This window comes from Callorhinus ursinus, unplaced genomic scaffold (assembly GCF_003265705.2).
Source record: "Callorhinus ursinus isolate GAN/ISIS: 27379988/994484 unplaced genomic scaffold, GSC_fseal_2.0 scaffold49, whole genome shotgun sequence".
NCBI classification, from domain to species: domain Eukaryota; kingdom Metazoa; phylum Chordata; class Mammalia; order Carnivora; family Otariidae; genus Callorhinus; species Callorhinus ursinus.
Window position 1 is genome coordinate 10,669,346 of NW_027397111.1, and position 25,729 is coordinate 10,695,074.

The following is a 25,729-nucleotide window of genomic DNA, read 5'->3' on the forward strand; positions in this document are numbered from 1 at the left end:
TGGGGGCCGTTATGTGGAGGTTTTGCCCCATTCCTTTCCTGTTACCTCTAGTACCTGATCCCGTCAGCTATTCAATGTGTTCTCTAGATCCCCAACCTCCTTCAGTTTTCCCTTTCTATGAACATGCTTAAATCTCTCCCACACTAAAACAAACAAAAAAATCCTGAAAATTCTCCCTCAACCTGCTGTCCCTTTCACTTCTATCATCTTTTCTCAGTCAACAGGTCATAGTCGGAACACAAGCCAATATTATGCTCAATATTGGGGATAAAAGATGAATGAAACCCACCCCCTGCCCTCTAGAAACTCAGAGTTTGGTAGGGGAAATAGTCGGGTAGCTAGGCCGTTACGTATCAGTTTGATGGGTACTCTATTAGGTGGATATACATAGGGCTGTTACACTATAAGAAGGGTCCCAGTTGAGCCTGGGTTCTGTAGGATGAATAGGAGTTAGGTCTAGGGAGGGGAGAATGAAGAGCAGCAGAGGCAAAGCGCACAGCGTGTGCAAAGGCGTAGAGACTTTAAAAAACCTGGGTGACGGGGAGACATCAACTGGTTTCTGTAGAGAACGTGAGGGGCTGGGGGTGCAGAAGGAGGCTGAATGGAGGACAAGAGGGCAGCCCAGGGAGAGCTTTCTCAGCCATTTTATAAAGTTGGGATTTATCTTAAAACAATGGAGGACCTGCAAAGTGTTTTGCATAGTTAAGTGGTATGGTCAGATATGTATTTTTGGAGAGTTTCATGGAAGAAATGTCTATAGTCCACAACATTTTATTTTATTTTTTTTGGAATCCTCTTTTCCCATGGCTTCTGTGACACCATAATTTCTTGGTTTTCTGTTTATTTTTTCTTAGTCTTTTCATAAGCTTGTCTGTCCATCCTTTCTGTGTTGGCGTTTTTAAGACCCTGACCTAGGCCTTCCTCTCTTTCCATGCTCCCCGCTCTCTCTGGCCAATCTTGATCGCCCACAGGATCTTCTTTCCCATCTACTGACTCCCTGAAACTCTGAGCTGCAGACCCATCTATACCACTAACTGCTCGCTGGATGTCCTTACTTGGATATACCACAGTCACCTTTAGCCCATTGGGTCTATAATTGAGCTCATTATCTTCCTTCATCTGTTCTTTCTCTTATAATCCCTCTTTCTGGTCTTTCAGGCCAAACATCTAGCACTAGTATTTGTTATTATTACTATCATTATTATTATTATTGTATGACATTATGGCAGTTTTTAAAAATGGTCACAAATTCTTTGACACTCCTGCCTTGTGACTGTTTCAACCAATAGAATATAGCAGGAGTGACTTCTGAGGCTGGATCATAAAAGGCTATGCAGCTTCCTTCTGGTTCACTTGGGAATGCTCGTTGTCTGGAAGCTCCCCATCAGGACACTCCTTCTTGGAACCTAGTTGCCACATTGTGAGAAGTGCAAGCCACAAAGACTAGTCATGTCTCTGTACTGTGTTTGACAGTCCCAGCTGAGCTCAGCCTTTGAGTTGTACCAGCCCAGGCATCAGACATGTGAAGAAGAGTGAAGAAGCCTCAGATTACACTAGCCACCAGCCTCAAGTCACCCCCCAGGCATTCGGGTATCTTATATGAGGCCCCAGGCATCATGGACTAGAGATACACCATTCTTGCTGTGTCTTGGTTGAACTCCCAGAATCTGTGAGCATAAAGAAATAGTCGTTGTTTTACACTACTAAGTTTGGGATGATTTGTTATGCAGTATGGTAGCCAGAACAAACATATATATTAAAAAAGTGCACATTTCCTAAGTATACAGCTTGATGAATTTCATAAAGTGAACACACCCATGTAACCAGCACTCATAAGAACCCCACTCTGCCCCCTTCCAGTCCTTGCTTTTCCAAGCATAATCACTAGCCTGACTTCTAATACCATAGTTGCGTTTTGCCTGTGAATGAACTTATATAAACTAAGCATCAGTTTTTAATCCTTTTATTTTCCTTTCATATGCATCCAGGCATCAAGCCCTGGTGCCCTGCCTTCTAATGTCCACATGTCCATTTCTCTGTAACTTTACTACTTCAGTTTCGGCCTTACCAATTTGACCATGTATAAAATTCTTTATAGTTCTCTGTTATCCCAAGGATAAAATCTAAACTCCTTCACATGGCATACAAATCGCCCATTCCTGACCTCTGTTCATGTCTTCAGCCTCATCGCTAGTGTTTCCTCTGCATGTTGCCTGGGCTCCAGACATGCTGTACTGATTGTAGTTCCCAAAGCACCTCCCCACCTGTTGTTCATTCTTCCTTGCCTTGGTATGGGCTGATCCAATTCTTTTTCTTTTTAAATACTTTTTATTTTAAGCGAATTTCAGGCTTACAGAATGTTGCAAAAAAGGTGCAGAAAGTTCCCGTAAACTTCTTAGCCACATTCCCCTGTTATCATCTTATATAACCAGAGTACAATGATCAAAACCAGGGAATTAACATTGGTAATAGTTCGAACTAAACCACCGACCTGATCTGAAACTTTCATTTCTCTTAGTTTACCATACTCTTGCTTGTTTCTCTGTTGAGACATCATTTACTCCTGAAGGTTTCCCTAAGCCCCTTTTGCCCTTCTTTCCCTTAAGGGCTGAGGTCTTGGAGGGCAGATATGGGTTCTAATTGATCTGGCTGGCATCCTGCCTGGTGTGGAGGTGCTTACTCCGTGTTCCTTGAGTTAATGAACAGACGGTGTCCAAGGCGGATCACGGGGCAGCAGGCGTTGGGGAAGCTAGGAAGGGGCGGTCATCGGCCGGGTACAGTCCAAGCCGTGCGCGCAGATGGGGCAAAAACGACCTAGTCTGCAGTCAGCCCTCTCATGGGCTCAGCTTTTCCACAGGCCCCGCGCACCTACTGACTCCTCCCCTCAGACCTACCTTCCGTGCTAGCTCCGCCCCGTCCAGCCCACTCTTCCACCCTAAGCACCGCCCAGGACCGCTGGCCCCGCCCCTCCACGCTAGTCTTTCAGCCTCTGTTCTCTCCTAAGCCCCGCCCTTGGCCTTTCCTTGCCTCCTAAAGTCGCGTCCCTCCTTAGGTCCCGCCTTCTGCCCTCTGGTTCGACCTTTCCTCCTCAGGCTCCGCCCCCGCCCTACGGGCCTCCGCCTCCCCAGAAGTCTTTCCCTATGACACGCTGGAGTCCTTCGGAGGGGCGGGGTTTACAGCAAGAAGGGGCGGGACCCGGGGAAGAGGCGGTACTCCTCGCTCGGAATGCCGTCGGCGACCCCGCCCCGGCGCTCGGCCGTTGCCAGGAAACAAGCATCGGCGCTCCGGCTCTGGCCGGGTCCAGCCAATGAGCTGGCACGCCACTGCCCAGCGGTGCGTCGCTGGGCGGTTACGTGGGGTGCGCGGGGGCGCGAGTTGCGTGTGGCGCGGGGCGGGGCGCGGCTGGTGCGCCTGAGGAGCGATGGCGGCGGCCTGAACTCACCTAGGAGGGCTGCGGCGCTCGGGCCTGGTCAGGATCGGGGTTCTGTGAGTGAACGGCAAGTATGGGCCGCAGGGCCCGGAGAGGCCTGTGAGGGGCTGAGGGACTGGGGAATGACGGCACCGGATTTGGTGACTGTACTGGTCATGAGGGGACAGGGTGAGGGGCTGGCATGTGGTAAGGGGCCGGGTGTGAGTGTCTAAGGTAGGGGAGCAGCTTAAGAGCCTAATAAGGGTGAGCGGGCAAGTGAGGAGCTGGGCAAGAAGAGGGGCTAGGGATGCTTTTCGAGGGGCCAAGGGAAAGGGACTTGTGAACACGGTTTAGTGAGGGGCTGAGGCACCTGTGGGCAGGGGTGAGGGCAACCCTGGGGCCAGAGTGGGGCCTCTGCGGGGAGGGGAGAGTGAAGGGCAAAGGCGGGAGCGTGCGGGCTGGTGGGGAATGGGTGAGGGTGTTGAGGCTAGGGCATGAGGGAAGGAATGAGGATTGTGAGGCTCGGATAAGGTTGAGGTTGGTTTTGGAGCCTACTTCGATGGACTGTCCTGCCCAGTGTCCTGCCTAGTTTCAGACCGAGTAGGACAGCTTGGGTGGAAATGTTGTGCACTTGGCTTTTGGAGGACAGAAAAATGAAGGCGTCATGGGCAGTAATAATTATGATAATGAAAATTATTTTTGAGGCTTAGTTTTCAACCAGAGTAATCACTGAAACTGCCGGTTTCTCAAGTTCCTCTTTGGGACTCCAAACTTGGAGATGGTCCCTCTCATGGAGGTTTTTTGGGGGGGGGGGGGGCTACGACCGCCTATGTTTGTTTTCTGTCCACTGCTTCTGGGCAGCCTTACTCCGATGCTGCTCCTCACCTGTGCTTAGCTGTGGGGCTCTTATGGTTGTCATCTAAATTGGCCTAACCATTTTCAGTTGCTAATTCTACTTTCATGAGAGTCACATGGTTTGTTACATACAACACTATATTTAGGCTCTCAAACAGAATGGCTTTGCTCTCAGTTTCTTAGTTTAAAAAAATTCCACTTTATTGAGGTAAATTCATATACAATAAACTGCTCATATTTAAAATGTGCGTAAGTTTCGCCATATGTTTACATCTGTGAAACCATCACCACTTTCAAGATACTGAACATTTCTACTGCCCCCAGAAGTTTTCTCCTATCCCTTTGCAACTCATTCCTCTGTCCATGACACATTTTTGGGTTTACTTTATTAGTATTTTGCAGGTCCCTTTCTCCCTGCCAACCCACACTCACACGAACATTTTAAAAGTTCTAGACAGTTGGGTTGGCACTCAGTTATAATGGACCCTTCACTTTCCCACCACTAAATTTTCCTCTCTAGTGACAGTCGACCACAGAGCCCAGATACTTTCCCCCAACCTCTGGGAGATTTAGGCCTTTCCTATCCAGACTGTTCTCTTGAGAATTAGGGGCAGCCCAAGCCCAAGTTGCCATTCTGTTCTAGAGGCTCAGCCTCAGGACCAACTGTTCGGACCCATGGTATGTTTTCATTGCTTCTCTCTGGAGGCCAAACATTTTCATGCTACTGGAACCTTGACCACCTACTCTGATGGGCAGAACCCTGTAGAACCGACATGTATCATAACAGGGTTTGGAGCAGTGATTCCTAAACACTGGGCCAAGGATAGTGCCAGTTCATGGTAAAGATTTCATCCATCCAAGGAGGAAGGAAAGATAACATATGAAACATGAGTTTTTCATAAAGATAAGTTCATTCTGAGATTATTCTTTTAGTGTTAAAGTGCTTTCTGACTGATGAAATAATGGTGACAGTAGATGGTGGGTTTTAAAGAAATGGTCTTATTTGCCAAAATAAGTAACAAGCCTATTTTTAAAATTTTTTAGAAATTATTTTTAATAGTTCCTGAAATGGAGAAATTTAGAGTGATGAAGGCGTGGCTGTTGTTATTATGGTTGAGAAAGCCTGTGTTTAGACTAATTCTGGATAACTTCTGACATTTGAACAGCATTCATTCAGTCTCACATTTCACTGGGTTTACATACTTTGTGAAGTATAGATGATGGATCAGATTCATAAATCAGAGGTCACATAGTGATAAAGTGGCAAAGCTGAACCCAAACTTTGGTTTCCTGAGAGTGGGTGACTTGGGGAAAGAAGGTTTGTAGCAGAGAGTGAGAGCCATGTGGACTAAATGGCACCTTAGGTATGGGAAGAGTTGTGATGATGACTTACTTGGAGGACATTATACTGGCAAAAAGCAATTTTTATGATTTGTAATTAATGTGGTTCCAAAAGAGTTAAAGAGACTTTGAGGGTGACATAGAGATGAAGGTTCTGTTTAATATTGTGTCAATGACACGGGAACAGGTATACTTAACACCTGGATCACACTGTGATAGTGGTAGGATGAGTCAAGTCGTCAGAGCATTCTTAGGGACTGTCCAAATTCTTGGGTGTTCTGGAGAAAGCACTGGGTTTGGTAAGCTACATTGAACTGTGTTGAAATAGTAGTGCAGGAAGTAAAATGGATTTTGACTTAGACATACAGCCCAGTGGTAGATCTCAGAAGAAGTAACATAGAGGGTAGTGATGTATAGATAGAAACATGTTTGGAGTGCTGTATGTAACCATTTTTTCCACATCTGCTATACACCAGGCACTCTGCTAAGTGCTGGGAGAGCAAGTTCATTCATTCATATATTAATTCATTTATTCATTCAGCACATACTTTTTCAGTATGTAGTCTGTCATTGTGAAGTTTACATTTTATGAGATAACAAGATAAATAAGACACGGTCCTCTGAGGTCTCAAGGAATTCTCAGTCCGGTTGGGAGAGGTAGATACATGGGAAGATGATTTCAATTTAGTGAGAGAGAGTGAAATGCAAAAGCATATCATGGGGATATAGTCTCTCCCTGTGTCATATATATTCCATGGTGTACCATATATCTGCACAGGTATTACAGATTTATACATCCAAAACAGCACTCAGTGTCTTTGCTCTGAGAGTGTGCTGTTGTATCACATGCCCTGTCTCAGTCCAGACAAGGACTTCAGTGTCCTCTTCATTCTTTCCACTCCTTAACCCCCTGTTATTTAATCACTCACCAAAATCTTAATATGTTTCCCTCTAAATTATTTTCCTCTTCATCTCCATGGCTACATCTTAACTGTTAAAGCTTTAGTTTACTTCTTCCTCCTCTCTCATCTGGATTCCCTCCCATCCCCCCAACAGTCTCCTGCCTTCAGACTTGCTCTTTTCTAGTCTGTCCCTAGAATGGCCTTTCTAAAAATACAAACGTAATCATGGAGCTCCTCTGCTTAAAAACTTTTGGCTCTTTGTGTTCTGTAGGACAACATCCAAATTCCTTAATATGGCATCATTTGGCCTCAACTCACCTCTCCAGCCTCATCCCCTGCCACTCCCTACTTTGTGTTCTAGCTTGAATAAATTGTTCACAGTTCCCTAACAAACATGTTACTTTTTTGAGCCTTGAGATCTTTGTAATAGCTGTTTCCCTTACTAAGAATACTTTTTCTTCTCTGCCCAGTGAACTTTCCTTGTTCTTTAGGATCTAGTTCATTCTCTCCTCCTCTTTTTGACATCTTCTTTGTCATCATCACCCAAGAGGGGTGGAGAAAGAGCCGTGTGTGACGTGGAGATTCACTGCTGTAAAGGGGAGTCACCGTGTTTGAGGTTCACGTTGTGTAAAGGCTGTGCTGGAGTCAGGTGAGATTCCCTGCAAGAAGCAGAGGTTCTTGAGGAGAGGGGAGGGAGTGAGTTGGGAATGTGTCTTATATGTGTAGGCTGATGGATGGACAAGCAGGGAGGATATGTGTAAGCTGAGCTCTAGGTTAGTAGGCTCCTGTGAGGTACCCCCCCCCCGCCCTTTTGTACTCCTATGAGGTTTTAATCAGATCTTTCTACCTGAGTATTTAAGGTAACGGCTCATTCATGCCTCTTATGTCGGTAATCAGTCATCTTGCCTAGGAAGAACCATTGTACAATGGGAGAGAAACCCCCAGACTTTACTGACCTGTTTTTGAAAGGTCATTTTGGTCTCTCCCTGTCTGCTGTAGGTGTTGCAGGTATATCCCTGCTCTCAGCTCCCTCCCTCTCTTGCCTCTCCCAGGGCAAAGGTTCATAAGGAAGGCTGAACCACTTCCTGCCCTGTGCCTGCTATTCTGAGGTTGGTGGATACCCTTGCTGAAAGTGCCTGTAAGGCTGTATTTTGTGCTGTAAGGTGAGTGACTGACCTTGGCTGTTTGTGGGTCTAAAGATCAGTTCTTTCTTCCCCCTTTTCCCCTGTGGCTGAGCCTGAAAATAAATCTGGGAAGAGGGGTCTACTCTTTTTTCTAGACTTTACAATGAGAGGAAAGGACACAGTAATAGGGTGGTGATTCCATTCTCTTTGTCTCGTTTTGAACTTTGCACAGTTAACAGGGAATGAGAGTCTTAAGTAGGTGACAGGAACACCAAGCTATGGTCTTCTTTTGTGTTTTTGCAGTATGTGAAGGGGGCCCAGGTTAAGTGTTAGCTTTTGTGTTCTGAGACACTGATTTCAGTGTCGCTCTTCTCTTTGAGGTCTTTGAGAGTTGGAGATGTGGGGATGAAGAAAGGTCCTGGAGGCTATCCCCTTTGGGTCTGTGAGCAGTGCCCTTTGTTGGTCAAGCAGTGAAGCAGAAGTGGGCACCCCAGTTATATTGCAAGGTAGGAGTTGGTTGTTATCTTTGGAATTGAGTTCTAGGAGCAGAAGGCAGTTTAGTTTTGGACATGTTAAGGCTTGCTGAGACTGGATGCTTGGTTCTTCTTCAGCTCATCAGAGTATGAGTGTGGGGTGGTAGGGATGGACATGTGAGAGCAGGTTAGATCTCCTCTCAGTCAAAGGTGAGAATACCTTGGTCAGATAGGATCAGGAGAGGGAAGGGAGAAAGGAAAATGTTATGTACCGAGCACCTGCTTTTTATGCCTTGTGTGTTACATAGGTTATTTTGTTTTTTAAAACCGTAACAGTACTTCATCAGGAATTTATAGATAAGGAAACTGAGGCTCCCATGTGTGAAGTGATTTATTTAAAGTCACACAGCTGGAAAATGGTGGACTGAGATTCAAACTGGAGCTCCTGTTTTACCTACTACTTTGTGTTACTCTTACTTGACCTTAGGGCCTCTATTTATTTTCAGTCCTCAAATGAGATATGATTGAAAAAGGATTCTCTAACCAGTAATGCTCTTGTATCAGTTAGGGTCCTTGCACGGGGCACATCGCACACATTTGGTTTGGGAAGAATTTAATAAAGGGATTATATTTACAAAGGCATGGGTAGAGTTTAAAGAAACCAGCAAGGGGGGGACGCAGTCTCCCAGGGCTACTAGCAGTGAGAGTGCTACTAACAGGGGACCTTTCTTACCAGTATTCTCAACTGTTGGCTTTGCTCTCCCCAGCTCGTGCTTAAGGACTTGGGCAGACAGAGAAGTACCTTTTCCAGTACAGCCCTGCTGCGGGTAGCTACTAGAGTGTACGACTGTTGGATGGTTTATAGGAAACCGTGTGTGAAAGACCGAGCATCCGTTCTGTGGCTCCACCGCCTTCTCACTCCTCTTCTTTGCCACCCCCACTCTCTTGGGCGAGTGAGTGAGGGGAGGTTCGGTGGGTGGGGGGTGGTAGGAGATGTTAGCGTCCCTGTTTCAGATTTCACATTTACCTGAACTGGCACCCATCCTTTATTACTACTTCCCTCCTTTCTCAGAGAGGGTTACCCTCTTTCTCAGACGAGTCCTGTGTCTGTCTGATTTCTCTGGCAGTTATCCCCATCTGATTTATCCACAGCCCGTTACTTTCTTCATACTTCTTTTCCTCACTTGACAGACATACTTGAGGCTCTCCATCCTGAAATAAAACAAAACTAAAGTATAAAAACTCTTTCTCTTGACTCCTTACCTCCGACCCCTCCTAGCTTCTTTAAGCTATTGCCCTATTTTCATCCTTTCCTATGTCACTCACTTCCCTGTATTGCATGTTACACTTCTTTGGCTCTTAGTCATTCTTTAACTAATTATTTTCCTAAGTTTATCTAAAACTTGATTGCTAAAACTGATCATTTTAATCTTCCTTCTGCTTAGTCTCTTTGTAGACCATACATTATGGCAATCTCCACTTTCTTGAAACTTCCTTACCTTGATTTCTAGGTTATCATTATTTCTTGGCTTTTCCTTCCATTTCTGGCTAGCTTCACAGTCCTCAAAGACACTCCTCCTTTGCTTTCCTAATTTCTGGTTTTCCCCAGGATGTCACCCTCAGCTCCCTTCAAGGTCTGCTGTTGTCCTTGGATGATTTCATCCATCTCCATAGTTCCATCTATCACCTATAAGCTGTTGACTCCTGGATATATATCTGTAGCCTTGATTTCACTCTTGAGCTCAAGTGGAATATTTCTATTTGCTTTCTGGACATCATGGATATCCTATAGGTGTCTCATAGCATAACGTGTCTCAAACCTTAACAAAGCTTATTCATCCTTTTTTCTAAAACACCTTTGTTGTGTGTTCCTCACCTATTAATGGCATTATCTTTTATTGAATCTCTTTACTTCATATTAGGGTCTTCTCTTATCCTCCATCCATTTGTCAGGTCTTGTTTGTTCAGGCTAAGTGAATGCAGATGATCTGCATTTGCATCCCAGCCTTGCTACTTACCAGTTGGCTAACTTTGACAGTATATTTAACCTTTGTAGGTTTTGACTTTCTCATGTGTAAAAAGGAGATACTAGTACATCTCGAGTTTTAATGGGGTTTAAATGAGCTACTACATATAGTGCTTAGAGTAGAGCCTGCCATGTAGTTAAGTGCTCAATATATGTTGGCTATAATTATTTCTCATTTAGCATTCAGTTCCACAAGCATTTTTGAATGCCAGGCACTGTTGGCACTGTAATTGCAAAGAAGAATGAATGGTATGGTCCCTTTTGAGGGAGCTTGCTATTATTGGCAGGGATATTACAGGTGTAAATAATTTCATTATCACCTGGGACATGCTAAGATAAAGGTGAATCTCATATTTATCTTTTCTAATCTTGCTCTTACCACCTTACTTGATCTGTCATCTGCCTCTCGCTGTTCTACCTTAGACTGCTATCTGACATCTTTTTAAAAGCGAATTTGATCTTGTCCTTTCCTGGTCTAAAAACCTCCTTTGTTTCCGGGGTGTCAGTAGATAAAACTTAAACTTTTTAACATGATACTCAGTGATAATTATAACCATCACACATATTTACTCTTCAACTCAGTAATGTTTCTTCCTTCTCTAAGTACTCTGTGATTAGGCCACCCCAAACTTGGAACGGATTTTCAAATTTGTCATGTTCTTTCACAGTGCCATATTTTTGTACATACTGTTTTTAATATGAAGGCCTTTCCCTCCGCTCTCTTTGTGGCCAGTATCTCATTGCTAAAGGCTTAAGTCAGATATCACCTCTTTTCTGGAATCCTGTTATAATGTCTCAGGCAGAATTAGTTGCTTTTTTTCATGTCCCTGTAACTCTTTTGTAAATACCTCTGTTTATAATAATCATTGGAGTTTTTGTTTATGCTCCCCCATCCAACTGTTTTTATCTGTCTTCATATTTCCATTGATTATTTAGCAGAGTACTCAGTACTTTATCAGTATGGATGTACTTGAGTTAATCGGTGAGTGAGCCCTGCCCGCTGTTTAGGATTGGCCCTGCCCTTTATTGTAAGACTGTCTCCTGTTCTATAGGTTTCCTTAAGCCTAGTTGCTACCTTCCTTTAGTTGTGAGTTGGTAATGGTGAGAGAGCCTATCTGGGTGGAAAGGGATTGTGTTAACATAACCCGAGGGCAAAGTATGGGGCTGGTGCCAGGTCTCTGGGTTCCTTCAGCCTTTGTTGAGCTTAAAGAGGAAGGACAACTGAACCACACCTTTCCTCTGAAATTTTTGTACTTGTGAGAGATAATAATGCTGAGGGGGTGAGGGGTGCGATGGAGAAGGAGCTGTGAGTTATTGTCTAGGCCAACAGCCGTTTTGGTACTTTTCCCCTTTCTCTAGTGAGGGTGTCCTGTCATGTCCCCAGGAATGAGTGTTGGATATATCTGGCAGGAGTTGGGTATATGTGTGTGAATGTGTCCCTGTGTTCTTTGCGGGAATGAAGATTGTTCTGCTCTTTTGGTTTGTTCTGGATTTCCGCCTTTTATGTGTGTATTCAGCTAGTTAAGGGTCTGTTGGGTTATTTCCTACTGGGTAGGCTTCTAGGGAGGGACAGTGATTGGTAGAAAAAAATTTCTTCCTCAGTATTCCGAGGTGGCTGGAGTCAGATCAAGACTGTGGAGGGGGGTGGGAGGCAAGACTGGAAGCATGGAGACCAGATTGGAAGCTATTACAATAGTAAGACATGCTTTGAGGGTATAGGTGATAGGGTTTGCTGATGAACTGGATATTGGAATTAAGGAAAAGAAGAAATAAGGATGATGCCCAAGTTTTTGGTCTGAGCATGTAGGTGAATGTTGGTATCATTTCTTGAGATGGAGAAGGCTGGAGGAGTAACAGGTTGGGTGGTAGAAGTGAGTTCTGTTTTAGACACATGACATTTAAGATGCTATGTGTGTGCATGTGTACGTGGAATTCTCAGTGGATTGGTGGCTCTGGGTTCTTCCTGTTGGGGAGTGGAGAGAGACAAACTCCTGTTGATCTCTTCCTTTCTCTCTCTCTTTGAATTAGATTTGCAGGTCTGGACTGGGCAGTGACCTCTGGGCTCACTTCTCCAGCCTGGTGTATCCTTTGGCTCCATGGCCAGCTACTGGCTCCTGCAGGCCGGATGAAGCAGACTAGAGACACAAGTGGAGAAAGCCTCCGGCTGGCAGACTCTCAGAGTGTGGCCCTCTGGCCGCTGGCCCTGCCCAGCCTGCCTCATGGAGAGGATGAACTGGCTGAGCAGACTGGCCTCCCGGGGCCCTGGGCACCGTGTCCCTCAGGGGGCCAGTCTGCAGACCCCCGTCATGGCTGACCCTGAGACCTGCCTCATGGTCTTCAAGAATCACTGGTCCCAGGTAGGAGATTCTATGCCAAATGGCCTGATCTACTGGCTGCCTGAGTCCTTCCAACCTTCCGTGTTCTCTCACCATCCCATTTAGTCATATCATCTTAGATTCCTGCTCTCTTGTCCTGTTCCTCTAGGCGGTGCGAATCCTGGAGCGGCAAGGTCCTCGGGCAGCTCCTGGGGGGGCAGATGATCTCAGTGCTGTGCGCAACCACACTTACCAGATGTTGACACTGCTGGTGGAAGATCGTGCTGTCCCCTCAGCCCCCACGGCCCCTGGGCCCTTGCTGGAGTTTGCTCTGCGTGAGGACCTGCTAACCCGTGTGTTGGTGTGGCAGCTTCAGTGGGATGAGCTTGGGGACGGGGTTGAGGAGCGGCGAGCTGAGCAACTGAAGCTGTTTGAGATGCTAGTGAGCGAAGCTCGCCAGCCGCTGTTGCGACATGGACCGGTTCGTGAGGCTCTGCTGACCTTGCTGGATGCCTGTGGCCGCCCTGTGCCCAGTAGCCCAGCACTAGATGAAGGCCTGGTGCTACTTCTCAGCCAGCTGTGTGTGTGTCTGGCCCGGGAGCCTTCATTGCTGGAGTTCTTCCTACAGCCACCTCCTGAGCCTGGAGCTGCCCCCCGTCTTCTCCTCTTTTCTCGCCTCGTTCCCTTTGTCCATCGAGAGGGCGCACTGGGCCAGCAGGCTCGTGACGCCCTACTCCTGCTCATGGCTCTGTCAGCTGGGAGTCCCACTGTGGGCCGCTACATTGCAGATCACTCTTACTTCTGCCCGGTCAGCACCTCCTGGGATGGGGGGGTGGGGTATCGTGTGTAGACATTGTCCAGCACCTTGCTATCCAGAAGATGTGGAGGGGCTATGTATGGGGTCCTCCTTTAGGTAGTAGCCCCCTAGGTTTGAAAGCAGCACCTGGAGTTGGGGTGGGGATGAAACATGGCTTAGGTGGATAGCATAGGTACTAAGGCTCTTCATGGGCCAGTGTTCCCAGGGCCAGTGTTTCCAGCACATTCGGTAACTAAATATCTGCTTTGGGAATAGCTCTTTTCCCACTCCTGTCAAAACTCTGGGTTAATAACTCCCCTGCTCCCCATTTTTTATATTGTCTGAGCTTTTGGTAACCTGTCCTTGGTGATGGCCCCCAGGTGCTGGCCACAGGGCTGAGTGCCCTGTATTCCTCACTGCCCCGAAAGATTGAGGTTCCAGGGGATGATTGGCACTGCCTGCGACGGGAGGACTGGCTAGGCGTGCCAGCCCTTGCGCTGTTCATGAGTTCCCTAGAATTCTGCAATGCAGTCATTCAGGTGGGACTCGGGTTCCCAGGAGGTCTGGTGTTTGGTCATTCTGGGCAGATGGGGGGAGGGGCACATTCCCTGGAATTCTGCTATTCTGCCATCGTGGGGGTAGGGTATTCTGCTACTCCCTTCCAGGCAGTGGCCACCTCACATTCCTCCTCCCTCTCTCTTGCACCCCTACAGGTGGCTCACCCTTTGGTGCAGAAGCAGCTAGTTGATTATATCCATAATGGGTTTCTGGTGCCTGTCATGGGCCCTGCCCTGCACAAGGTGAGAGTTATGGGTGGCAAGGCAGATTAGGGTATTAGGCTGAGGGGTGGTGACCTGAATGCCAGGACCAATGTGGGAGGCAGTGGGCTGGGTACCCCTCCCTTTTTCCCTGTCTGCTCCTGCTTCCTCCTTAGAACTCAGGGAAAAATGACTCAGTGTATGTGCAGGGAAGCCCTAAATCTCCAAACTTTCCCTTCCCTTCGTCCAGACCTCTGTGGAGGAGATGATCGCCAGTACCGCCTATCTGGAACTTTTCCTACGGAGTATCTCAGAGCCTGCTTTGCTCCGTACCTTCCTGCGATTCCTGCTGTTACACCGGCATGACACCCACACCATCCTTGACACCCTCGTTGCCCGTATTGGCAGCAACTCCCGGGTATGGCCCCTACCTCTGTCCTGGCTTACCTGGGTGAGCCATCTTCTCTCTCTGACCTTTGTTCTGGGAGGGTACGCCTGCCCTTCTTTGGCCTTTGTCTCCAGCAGTCACTTCAAAGTTAGGTGGCATTTCCTTTCCAGTATTAAACTTTTGACCATTTTGGGTACAGATTTTAGTCTGCTCCCTTGCTTTTGTAATATATGAATCTAGAACACAGTTACTTTTTCTGGATAGCTGGCTGCTCATCATGACTAGAGGTTTTGCCATTGTGCTATACTTGCAGCATTGGCCTGAGGTTCTCTTTAGCTGTGTATTGTTCTGTGGCCTGCTGTGGGTGACTCGAGATCAGTTCTCCAGGTTTTGTGTCTGTTTTGATAGGTGATCCTGCTGCTTCTGGTATGCTTAGCTTTTCTCCCCTGTGGATTTGCTGCATTTGAACTATAACTCGGGGCACCCATCCACCCACCTACCTACTTAAACATTCCCTTTTCCTGAACATTTATACTGAATGTTCACTACATGCCTTACTGTTTTCTCGTACAAAGGATAAATGGTAAACAGGGTAGACATGGTTGCTGACTTCATGGAGCTTTCTTTAGAGATATACAAACCCATTAATAAAATAATTAAAAATTGTGGTCGTTGTTATGAAAAAACTAAACAGCGTGCTTATAAAATAATAGGGTGGTCAGAAACCTCTCTGAGGAGGTGACATTGAGCTAAGACCTAAAGGTCATGAGGGAGTTGGCCTATTGAAGAACAAGTGGAAGAAGAGTCTGGGCAGGGGGAGCAACATGCAAAGGATATGAGATGGGGGTGAGCTGAATGTATTTGAGGACATGAAAGACCAGTATGAATGGAGGAGTAGTGAGCAAGGGGGAGAAGGAAATGAGATGAAAGTTGAGAGGCAGGTAAGATTCAGATCATGCATGGCCTTGTAGACCATGGTGGGAGGTTTGGATTTTAACCAGTAAAAATATATATGGAAATGGGAATGAGTAGTTTCCAAGTAATGAAGACCCAGAGTCTTTCTAGGGGAATAAAGCATTCGTTTAGTCATGGATTTTATGGCATTTGAAGGAAACAAAAATGGTTCCAAGGGGCGCCTGGGTGGCTCAGTCATTAAGCGTCTGCCTTCGGCTCAGGTCATGATCCCGGGGTCCTGGGATCGAGCCCCGCATCGGGCTCCCTGCTCCGCGGGAAGCCTGCTTCTCCCTTTCCCACTCCCCCTGCTTGTGTTCCTTCTCTCACTGTGTCTCTCTCTGTCAAATAAATAAATAAAATCTTTAAAAAAAATCAATAAAATAGAAGTTCTTGGATTACTAAAGATTATGGAAAACTGTTAAGATAATTGAGATACCTTGAGATACCTGTAGTCAGCCTCGTGGTAGGTGAGGTTTCAGGAGAGCTATGAATGACGGAAGGGTATAGAATAACTAAGGGTATCTGAAGGGTATCTGAATAACTAAGGGTATGGATGAGATATTCCACAGTGGATGAGACCAGTGTTTCTGAACCAAGTGCACGCTTCAGAATTTGAAAATGGCAACAAGGACAACATACTCTAGGCTCTGCCTTAGCTCTCTTGAATTGTAATACACGGGGCATATGAAACTTTACAACATGCCAAAAAATTATGGTACATGCCTGGATTAATTAAGTATTATTGGTAAAAACCCAATAGGGAATAGGTGTCAAAGCTTTAATCTTGTAAAGTTAGCCAAAAAGGTTTATTTCTCATTATGCTAAAGTTAAACCATGGTGTTATATCTGTTTGGCCTGATGGAATGTTCTGTTTGTGTTTTGCGACCATTGATTCCCTTCTTGAGGTTGATTTTTTTTTTTTCCCTATGCCAGGCTCTATCTGTCTTGCTTTTGTCTTAATCTTGTCCTCATTTCTTTGATTCTCTCTCATTGTCTTTAGTCTTTAGCATTTGTTTCTATTAGTCTTGCATTTGGTCCTCTGGTCTCAGGTCCTTCATGTTCTTGGGCTATTCCTTCTTGGTTCCTGCTTCTTGGAGGAACCAGATTGCTTCTTATTTCAGGATGCCTGTGTTAAACGTGCAATTGCTTTTCTTTCCATTGTTTGGCCTTTTTAGGCATGATTCTGTTGCCCTGACTTTGAACTTCTTTAAGCTTGTCTTTTGTGGCTTAAAGTGAATCATGCTAGGTTGTCTGTCTGCATACCTGTAATTTCCTATTGCTGTCATAACAAATTACCACAAACATAGTGGCTTAGAACAACACAAATTTATTATCTTGTAATTCTGTACATCATACGTATGACACGGATCTCATCAGGCTAAGATCAAAATGTTTGGTGGGGCTGTGTTCCTTTCTGGAGACTCTAGTAGTAGATCCATTTACTTGCTAGGTAGGGTTGTTGGTAGAATTTGTTTCTTGCAGTTGTAGGACTGAGATTCCCATTTTCTTGCCAGCCCCCAGCAGAGGACCATTCCCAGATTCTGAGGCCAACCAAATTCCTTGGTTCATGGCCCCCTTCCATCCTCAAAGCCATCAATGGTGGATCAAGTTTCTCTCATGCTTCAGATTTCTTTTCCTTTTTCTTTCTGACCCAGCTGGAAAAGGTTCTCTGTTTTTAAGGACTCATGTAATTTGATTGGGCCCACCTGGGTAATCCACCTGCTCTCCCCATCTCCGATTCCATAACCATAATCATATCTGCAAAGTACCTTTTGTCATGTAAGGTAAAATACTCACAGGTTCTGGAGATTAGGACCTGGACATCTTCGGGGGGCCATTTTTCTACCTACCACACAACATCAAGGAATGTTTTCCTTGCTAGTTAAAATGGTCAGTTAGGGTAAATCTGAACGTTTGTGCTGTCCAAAGTGTGAATTGCTATCTCATCTCTTTCCCATCGTAGTTGACTTTTAATCCTCCCACAGTCGTTTAGTAACTGATGAGCACCTAGACTGTGCAGTGGTGCCCTGGCCTAAGACTCAGTAGTTGGTCTTCAGGGAGCTCCAGGTATACTTGCCATGAGGGAAGTAGAGAGAAGGTGCTGTGGGGATTTAGAGGAGTGAGGGAGTGCTTACACATGTCTCTTCTCTTCCCCTCTCTTCGCCGAGCCACAGAAGAACCACCTTATTTTCTAAAACAAATGGTTTCCTCTATTCTGGACCCACCTATTTTTTTCCTTTTCCTGTCAGCTGTACTTGAGCTTCTCTTTCTTCTACCTTCAGAGATACACAGTGTTGGAGAGGTGACTCAGACTCCCTGTTCACATGCCTGCCCACTTCCCAGCTGGGATGCTTCCAGGTTCCCTCTGGCTTCTTGTTGGTAGGCATTTAGTTACTGTGCTGCTGTGGTCTCTGCCGACAGGCATTCACTCAGTTATCATATTGCTGTTGTCTCCTGGTAGTCATTCACTCAATCCCAGTATTTCTTAGGGTCTCTCTTCATGGGTTCTCATTCCATTAAGTACTGCTGGAACCTCTGCTGACTGGTGTATATAGCCAGTGTCTGCTGACGTGTGTAGTCTGTAGAAATACAGAATCTGACACATGGTTCATTCCTATCTGAACAGTGAAGTCTTGCCTATAAAGATCATATGAGTCTTTATTTAATAATTGAAGGATTATTATGTGCCAGGCCCTGTGTACATTGTTACTCTAGGAGTGGTTGGTTGGGCCTGGGGCTGGGGGTTCCCATTTGGTAAACATCTTGGAGGGTAGAGAGCTCTTATGGTGACTCCCTCCCTCCTCCCCCACCTCCCCAGCTCTGCATGGTCTCTCTGAGTCTCTTCAGGACCCTACTGAACCTCAGTTGTGAGGATGTCCTGCTGCAGCTGGTTCTCAGGTACCTGTGGGGGCAGGGCTGAGGGATGGCTGATCCTGAACCCTCCAGGCCTTGTGCACTGCTGGGTGATGGGTTGTATTGGGGTTGCTCATGTGTTTCCTCTTGGAGCCTGGCTTAGTCATGTAGTTCCATTGGCTTGATGTTCTCCCAGGTCCTGTCCTTCCTGATCTATCCTGTGTCCTTTTTCTGCTGTCTTTCCCAGGTATCTTGTCCCATGTAACCATGTGATGCTGAGCCAGAAGCCAGCTGTACGTGATGTGGACCTATATGGACGGGCAGCAGACAAGTTTCTCTCCCTAATCCCACGCTGTTGTCGGCATCGTGCCCCTAGCCCACCCCATCCAGAGCATGCCTCATGGGCACGAGGTGGGCCTAGCAGAGAGGCAGGGAGAAGGGAGGACACCACGGGTATGGCCTGGGTTCTGGGGAGCCAAGCAAGAAGGTGGGACTAGGGTGGGGGGAGGGAGGTTGTGGCCATGAGTGGCATTCCATCTTTGGGGAGGTCGATGAGGGGTCTTGCAGGGTGGATTCTTAACTCCACCAAAGAAATATAGCTTCTGAGTAAAGCTGCTCCTCTTCTTCATTCCTGTCCTGTATTGTTTCTATTTTTCATTGTTTCTTTGGTGTTGGGGGTAGTGAGAGGGGGTGGTGGATGCTGAAAAGCTTAATTAGGAGGGTGGAGAATCAGCTGCCTGAATAGGTCACATGTCTTTGTTGCTTCATTGCCTTCTCTATTAGTCTCCGTAGGTGTCTTATCCTTCCTCCTAGCCCTCTGTCTCTTTGATCGCTCTTATGTTTTTTCCCTCTGTAGGCCCTGGAAGCCCAAGTGTTGACTCCTCTTCTGTGGTGACAGTGTCCCGGCCCTCCACACCATCTCGACTGGCCTTCTTCCTGCGACAGCAGAGTCTGGGTGGCTCGGAATCCCCAGTTCCAGCCCCTCGCTCACCAGGGCTTGCTGCATCCCCAGCCTCCAGCCCTGGCCGAAGGCCCAGCCCTGTGGAGGAGCCTGGTGAGCTGGAAGACAATTACCTGGAGTATCTGCGTGAGGCACGCCGTGGTGTGGACCGGTGTGTCCGAGCCTGCTGTACCTGGTCTGCCCCCTATGATGGCGAGCGGCCCCCTCCTGAGCCCAGTCCTGTTGGCTCCCGGACTAAGAAACGCAGCCTACTGCCTGAGGAGGACAGGGACAATGTGGGGGAAGGGGAGGAGGAAGAGCTGGGGAGTGGGGGGCTTGCTGGGGGTGCAGGGGAGGGCCCTGGCCTCCTGCCCCCTCCCCAGCTCAATGGGGTGCCAGGACCATGGCCTGAGGGGGCCAAGAAGGTTCGTCGGGTGCCTCAGGAGGGAGCTGGGGAACTGCCAGAGGGCACTTCCGAGGGCATGGCAGGACTAGAGGGCTTTGGGCAGGAGCTCCGGGAACTTGAGGTGGCATTGAGCAATGGGGGGGCTGGCTCAGAACCCCTGCTAGAGCCTCCACTACCTCTTGAGGAGGAGGAGGCCTATGAGAGCTTCACCTGTCCCCCCGAGCCCCCTGGCCCCTTCCTCAGCAGCCCTTTGCGGACTCTCAACCAGCTGCCAAGCCAGCCCTTCACTGGTAAGCTACTTAGCCTAGGCCTTCTCCTTTGTGTACTCCTTGCATGTACTTGACATGTTTGTGCTAATATCTGAGACTTCTTGGCCATGTCGTTTCCGTGTACTTGCCTAGCTCCTCATCCATTTTGCTTGGGTCCATTCCAGATACATATTCTGTTGTACTTATGTCTCTGTGTTTGTGTATACGTCTTCCATGCTTGTGCTGGTTTGAGTATTGATTTATGTCTGAGCCTTGTATGTCTGTCCAATGTGCATGTTCCTCCTCTTCCCTAGTCTGGCCATTTCCTGGGATTGTGATCAGGATGTTTTGTGTTTGGTGTTTCCTGGTGAATCACAGCAATATATCTGAACAATATATATGGAGTCATACATGCTATTCTGTATGTGAGGCACCTGTAAGCCATGCTGTTCCATGCTGTTCCCGTGTTTGTCTTGGGTGTTGGGTCTCCTGTCAACTTTTCTGCCCAGGATCAGCTCTTCTGGTGTTTTTCCTGTACTCTGCCCTGGCCTCCTTTCTTCTCCCTGTCTTCTCAGAGAAGGACTCAATTTCAGGTTTTTCCGGTTCTCTGTCCTTGTACCTTGTTGGTTGCTATGACTACCCAGTAAGACTTTCTTCAAGTCTTACAGTTAATAGTAAGGACTGAAGCAGATAGAGTGAAATACCTCTTTGAGGGCAAATGACAAAAGTGTGGCCCTGAGCTCCCGAGCGGAGTTCTTTTGGTCTTTCCAAAGACCCTGGAGCTAGACCTGACCTGAGTGGCCGGGCTAACTCCTCTTTGGTTTTTGTTTGAGAGCCGGCTCAACCATTCCTGCTCTTACCTGGTTCTTATCCTTACTCTCCTTACTCTAGGGGCCAAAAAACCACTTCTAAGAAGCAACGTAGTGCTTTGGACTAGACATACCTTGAATTAGTGTCTGTTCATATCACTGCTGCATTTAAACAACTTACCGAGATGCTGGTGCATTGGGAGAACTCAGCACATGGTAGCTTTTTACTAGGATTATCATCTCTTGGGTGCATGGCAGATGTAAGTTGACCAAGGTATCCACCCTTCTTCTGGTTGTTTGCAGTCAAGTTATCATGCCTTGATCAGTCCATGTCCTAACTGGGCCTGGGATATTCTGCCATCCTTCTTGTACAACACCAAAGCTTCTGCTCGAGAGTCCTGACAGTTCCCTCTTGCAGGCTACAGAAAATGGCTTTCCATTTGTTTAGGCTTTGCTCCTTCCTGCTCAGTACCACCAGAAGGTGGTATGCAGGTTTTACCACATTGTTGAAGTGTCCCTTTTCTTCTTTGTAAACTCATCTGAGCTTTTTGAATTTTCTCTTGCAAGAGAGTCTCAGGAAATGAGAGAAACAGAAGGACAAAGTTATGGGGTATCTTAGGGACCCTGTTAAACTAGGGTTGTATGGAGCTAAGGCTAATCATGTGCATCTGGAGTGGAGAATGTTCTAGGATCTTTTTCAGAATTCACTGCCTCTTTCCCTTCATTGTTCTCCTGTCTTAGTTCATAGTGCAGTTCTTAGGTATAATCCCTTTTCCTCACAGATCCCTGGTCAGACAGACTGTGATGGTTCTAGTAGATCATTCTAATCCCTTCTGTTTTCCTCTTCCCAGCACTTTGCTTAATCAATTTTCTCTGGCTCTGAACTAAACTCTTTTACCTTCTTGGTTCTTAGTTCCTGAACAGAGCTGATTTCTTCTTTGGCCTTCCAGAGATTTCTCCCCCTATCTTGAAGTTGGCCTGTGTAGTAACCTTTGTCTTTGCTACAGTTCATTCTTGCTTTCTTCTGACCTAGGTGTAGTGCTGTCCTCTGTCTTGTGTGTAACCTGATTCTTCTTTTGGTCCCATTCACTTTCTTGTTCTTTTTCTTTTGTGCCTCTTGGGTGAAGCTTTTTTAAAAAACTGAGAGATGTTATGTAGCTTATAGTTATTACTGAATACGTATAATTTGCTAGATCTTGGGCTAACTGCTTTATAGGAATATCTTTTGATCCTTTTAGTAATACTGTGAGGTGGGTATATTTCATTTTGCCAAGTAGGAAACTATGCTTGGAGAATTTTGATTCATCCAGTAACCTGTCAAAGATAAACCTGGAATTTGAAACCAGGTCTTTCTGACTCCAGAGCCTATGATCTGGCTCTTCATCTGAAGTGTGTGTAAAGCTGGCATCTGGACTCTTGTGGGTCTATCTGGTGTCTGCCATTTCATCTCCAGAGTAGGTGATCACAGGATATTTAAACATACCCAGAGACTGACCTACAAGTAATTTTCATCTAGTGGTTGGGGTGGTCTCTTGGTTTTGGGAAGAATGAGCACGATGTGCATTGTGTTTAGGCCTTGTATCCTTGTACCCACCCCTCCCAGGCCCCTTCATGGCTGTGCTCTTTGCCAAACTCGAGAACATGCTGCAGAACTCCGTCTATGTCAACTTCCTGCTGACGGGGCTGGTGGCCCAGCTGGCCTGTCACCCCCAGCCCCTGCTCCGCTCTTTCCTGCTCAACACCAACATGGTCTTCCAGCCCAGTGTCAAGTCCCTGCTGCAGGTGTGCGATGCATGCATGCATGGGTGCGTCTAGGCTCCGTGGTGGGCCAGGCCCGCAGCTGGAGTGGCCCTGGGGGGCTGGGAACAGGCCCAGGGGGACTAGAAAGGACTGTCAGTCTAGAACTACACAGAAATGTCATGAAGTTGTGCTTCATAGGTGCTGGGTTCTGTGAAGAATAAAATTGAGAGCTTTGCGGCCTCCCAGGAGGACTTCCCAGCACTGCTATCCAAAGCCAAGAAGTACCTCATTGCCCGTGGCAAGTTGGACTGGGCCGAGGGCCCTGCAGCAGGACCTGCCCCCCGCCGCTCCGATCCCCTAGGTGAGGCCTATCCCACCACTCCACCCCTCTCCCTGCCTTCCCTAGACAGCTAATTAGTCCGGGTTAATTAGCTCTTACTAAGGGTGAAGTCTTGTGCCATGAACTGAGGAGTTGCAGAAAATTGAGTCTTGATGTTTGTCGTCTGGCTCTAGTCAGAGGGTAAAATACAGTTATGTCCACCAAGAGCCAAATTAGCACCAGCAAAAACTGTTCTAGGAGTTGAGGATAGGCAAGGGGACAGAGTGGTCTCTAGGTTGAGGTATGGTTACGGCTTGGGAAAGGACATGGTATTTGACATGGTCCTTGAGAGATAGGACTTGGGTAGGCAGAGGAGTGGGGTGGCTTTATTCTTTTGTCCAGGGGACCACATGAACTATTTAGCTGGAGCAGGGGATTTAGAAGGTGGTGGAATAGCTTATAGTAAGGCTGGAAAGATTTGGCCAGAGCATTAGGTGCTCAGATTAGAAGTTGGGCTGGGTAGAAGTTGTGATCTTTTAGGCAGTGAGAACCCATTGGAGGTTCTTAGATAGGAGAGTGGAGAGATAAGCATGTTAGTTCACGTGCACCCAGGAGAAAACAGAGTGCAGCTGTGACCAGCAAGGCTTGAATTAGAATAGTGGAAACAGAAAGGAAGAATTAGATAAGGTAGAAATGGGAAGAAAGTATTGGCAGAGTTTGATGAATGGTTGTGGGGTACAAGGAGGAAGGAAAAGTTAAGTATGACCATGCAGCTTTAAATCTAGATCTTCCATCAGCAAGTGTCTGAGTACTTGCCGTATTTGCTCTCCATTGTCTTTGGTACAGGGGACTCGGGGAGTGGTACAAGGACTCAGAGAGTAGGTACAAGATGAGACCTTTGCTTTCTAAGAGCTGACAGTCAGTCTAGAGGAGTGACTAGAGAAGTGTCATTAACTGAGAAAGGAAGGTCCCAAAATGTGGTGGATGTAGTGGGATCCAGTGTACCAGGACAGGATTAACTTTGGATGGGAAAGGTTTTTTTTTTCCCCCTTTGAGGCAAATGAGGGATAGATCAAAGGAGGAAGTGATATGTATCCATGGAGTTGTGAGGTGCAGAGGGGAAGGACAGGAATTGAAGTACTTTATTTGCTAATCAAAGTAGGAGGCAAAATAATATGCTAAGAGCAAGAGAGCAGGGGTGAGCTGGAGGATCTTGAGAAATGTGGGTTGGGAAGACAGTACCAGAATGGTTCTTGCACAGCTGCGAAAACCCAGCTGATGTTCCTTAGCATGATTTCCTCATGGTACAGCACTGTGAATGTATCTTATTTCCATAGTTCTGGTACTGTGTTCACTGTGGAGGTAGATAAGAGTCTGAGCCCTTGAGCTCACAGATTACTGTATGAGATAGAAGACCTATACACAAGCCATTACAATACAGTGTGATAAAGGCGGTGAAATGGGAAGGCAGTGGACGGCAAATCAGAGGAGGTTTCTCAGAGGGGTGGGGAGAATGAGATTAGGCCAAGGATGAAAACAGTGGGGAGAGTAGAATTAAGGCAGAGAGGGCTACAGAAGCATAAAAAGAGCCTGGAAGGTTTCAGGAAGAACAGATAGGTATGGGTACAAAAGCAGAGGAGGGTGTGAAGGGTTTGGAAGAAGGGTTGGAGGGGCATGTGAGCCTGGTTGTGAAGGGTTTTGAATGCCATATTTAGTAGATTTGTGTAGCATATTTCTGTAACCAGTGTTCGAGATAGAGAATGGGAACTGTAGCATGATCTAGAGACTAAATCCCTACAGTCTAGGCCCTATATATTGGGCAAAGATCCAGAACCAGTAATCTAGGAAGATAATTAGAGGAGAGAGGGCAACATTTTAAATGGTTCATTTGAGTCTAAGCTGAGGTGAAGTTGTCTGGCCACATGAAGTTGTCTAAGCTGACGTGAAGTAGGAGGTTGGCTTTGGTGGATATAGGAGGGGGGCTGGTGGTAGGCGAAGTGGTGGCGCAGGAGAACAGATTTTGGAAGGGTAGTAGAGTATGAGACAGGGGGTAAAGCCCCGGAACTGTGATTGCATTTATGCCCTGTGGGTGTGGAAGGAGCAGAGGATGTGGGTCATGTGTTATAGAGAGGCAGAGGGAAGCTGGAAGTGGTCGGCTCCAGTTCAGGAGCATAACGTGAGGGTGTGTTACAGACTGAGGAGACATAGCTTAGAGATGGTAGAATAGCGTTTGGAGAGGGAGGAGTATTAAGAGTCCCTCAGGGTGAGAGCGCGTGGAGAAGGGGTCTTGGTTGGGAATGAAGTGGCTGTGGTGTTGACTGACAGAAGACCGAGGGTGCTGGTTGACTGGGTGGGGAGGCTGGATAAAGGGAAGAGGGCTAGGCAGGCAGCATTTTGGTTTTCGAGTCCTAGTTGAGATGTCCCTGAACCCAGGGAGGGGGGCATCTCTCTCAGACCGAGGGAGTGTGCCTGACCCCCGCACCTTCATGATCCCCAATACCCATTTATTCCCAGTGAAGAGCCGGAGGCCGTCCTTGGGGGAGTTGCTCCTGCGGCACGCGCACAGTCCAACCAGGGCCCGGCAGGCGGCACAGGTGGTTCTTCAGCCTGGGAGAGACGGCGCAGGACTTGGCCTGGGGGGGGGGCTCCCCAGGGGCTTCAACTCCGGTTCTGCCCCCTCGGGGTGGGGCCCCTGAGCGCCAAGGTGAGGCTCTGCGAGTCAAGAATGCGGTCTACTGTGCAGTCATTTTCCCTGAGTTTCTCAAGGAGTTGGCTGCCATCTCCCAGGCCCATGCTGTCACCTCGCCTTTCTTGTTGGATGCTTCAGAGGAGGGATCTGGCCCTCCTTTCTCAGGCTTCGGGCCCCTCAATCCTTAACTTTCTTCCATGGACAATCAGGGCCTCATGTGGCTTGGGCCGGGGCCGCCGGTGTAGGCTCCTTTTTATGTTTGGAGGCAGTGGCAAGAGGACTTTTTAATTTATTTCTGATGAATGTTTTATGGAGAACTTGTTGCAATATGTATAAAAGGGAAATCTCTATTCTGTGCTCATTCTTCTTTCCCACCCTTTTTTC

The 25,729-nt window shown here is 47.1% G+C and overlaps 1 protein-coding gene across 1 annotated transcript; it reads left to right on the forward strand.

The window, feature by feature from the left end:
- The first annotated feature begins 3,376 nt into the window (after positions 1–3,376).
- On the forward strand, positions 3,377–25,695 carry FHIP1B (FHF complex subunit HOOK interacting protein 1B). The gene is given in 15 exon segments (XM_025848474.2): positions 3,377–3,486; positions 6,978–7,156; positions 7,507–7,670; positions 12,159–12,487; positions 12,615–13,253; positions 13,622–13,780; positions 13,955–14,041; positions 14,250–14,417; positions 18,160–18,239; positions 18,442–18,605; positions 19,051–19,830; positions 22,201–22,379; positions 22,536–22,698; positions 25,171–25,292; positions 25,294–25,695. Coding segments are annotated over 12 exon segments (2,919 nt in total). The 5' UTR covers positions 3,377–3,486; positions 6,978–7,156; positions 7,507–7,670; positions 12,159–12,349; the 3' UTR covers positions 25,534–25,695.
- Positions 25,696–25,729: the final 34 nt, after the last annotated feature.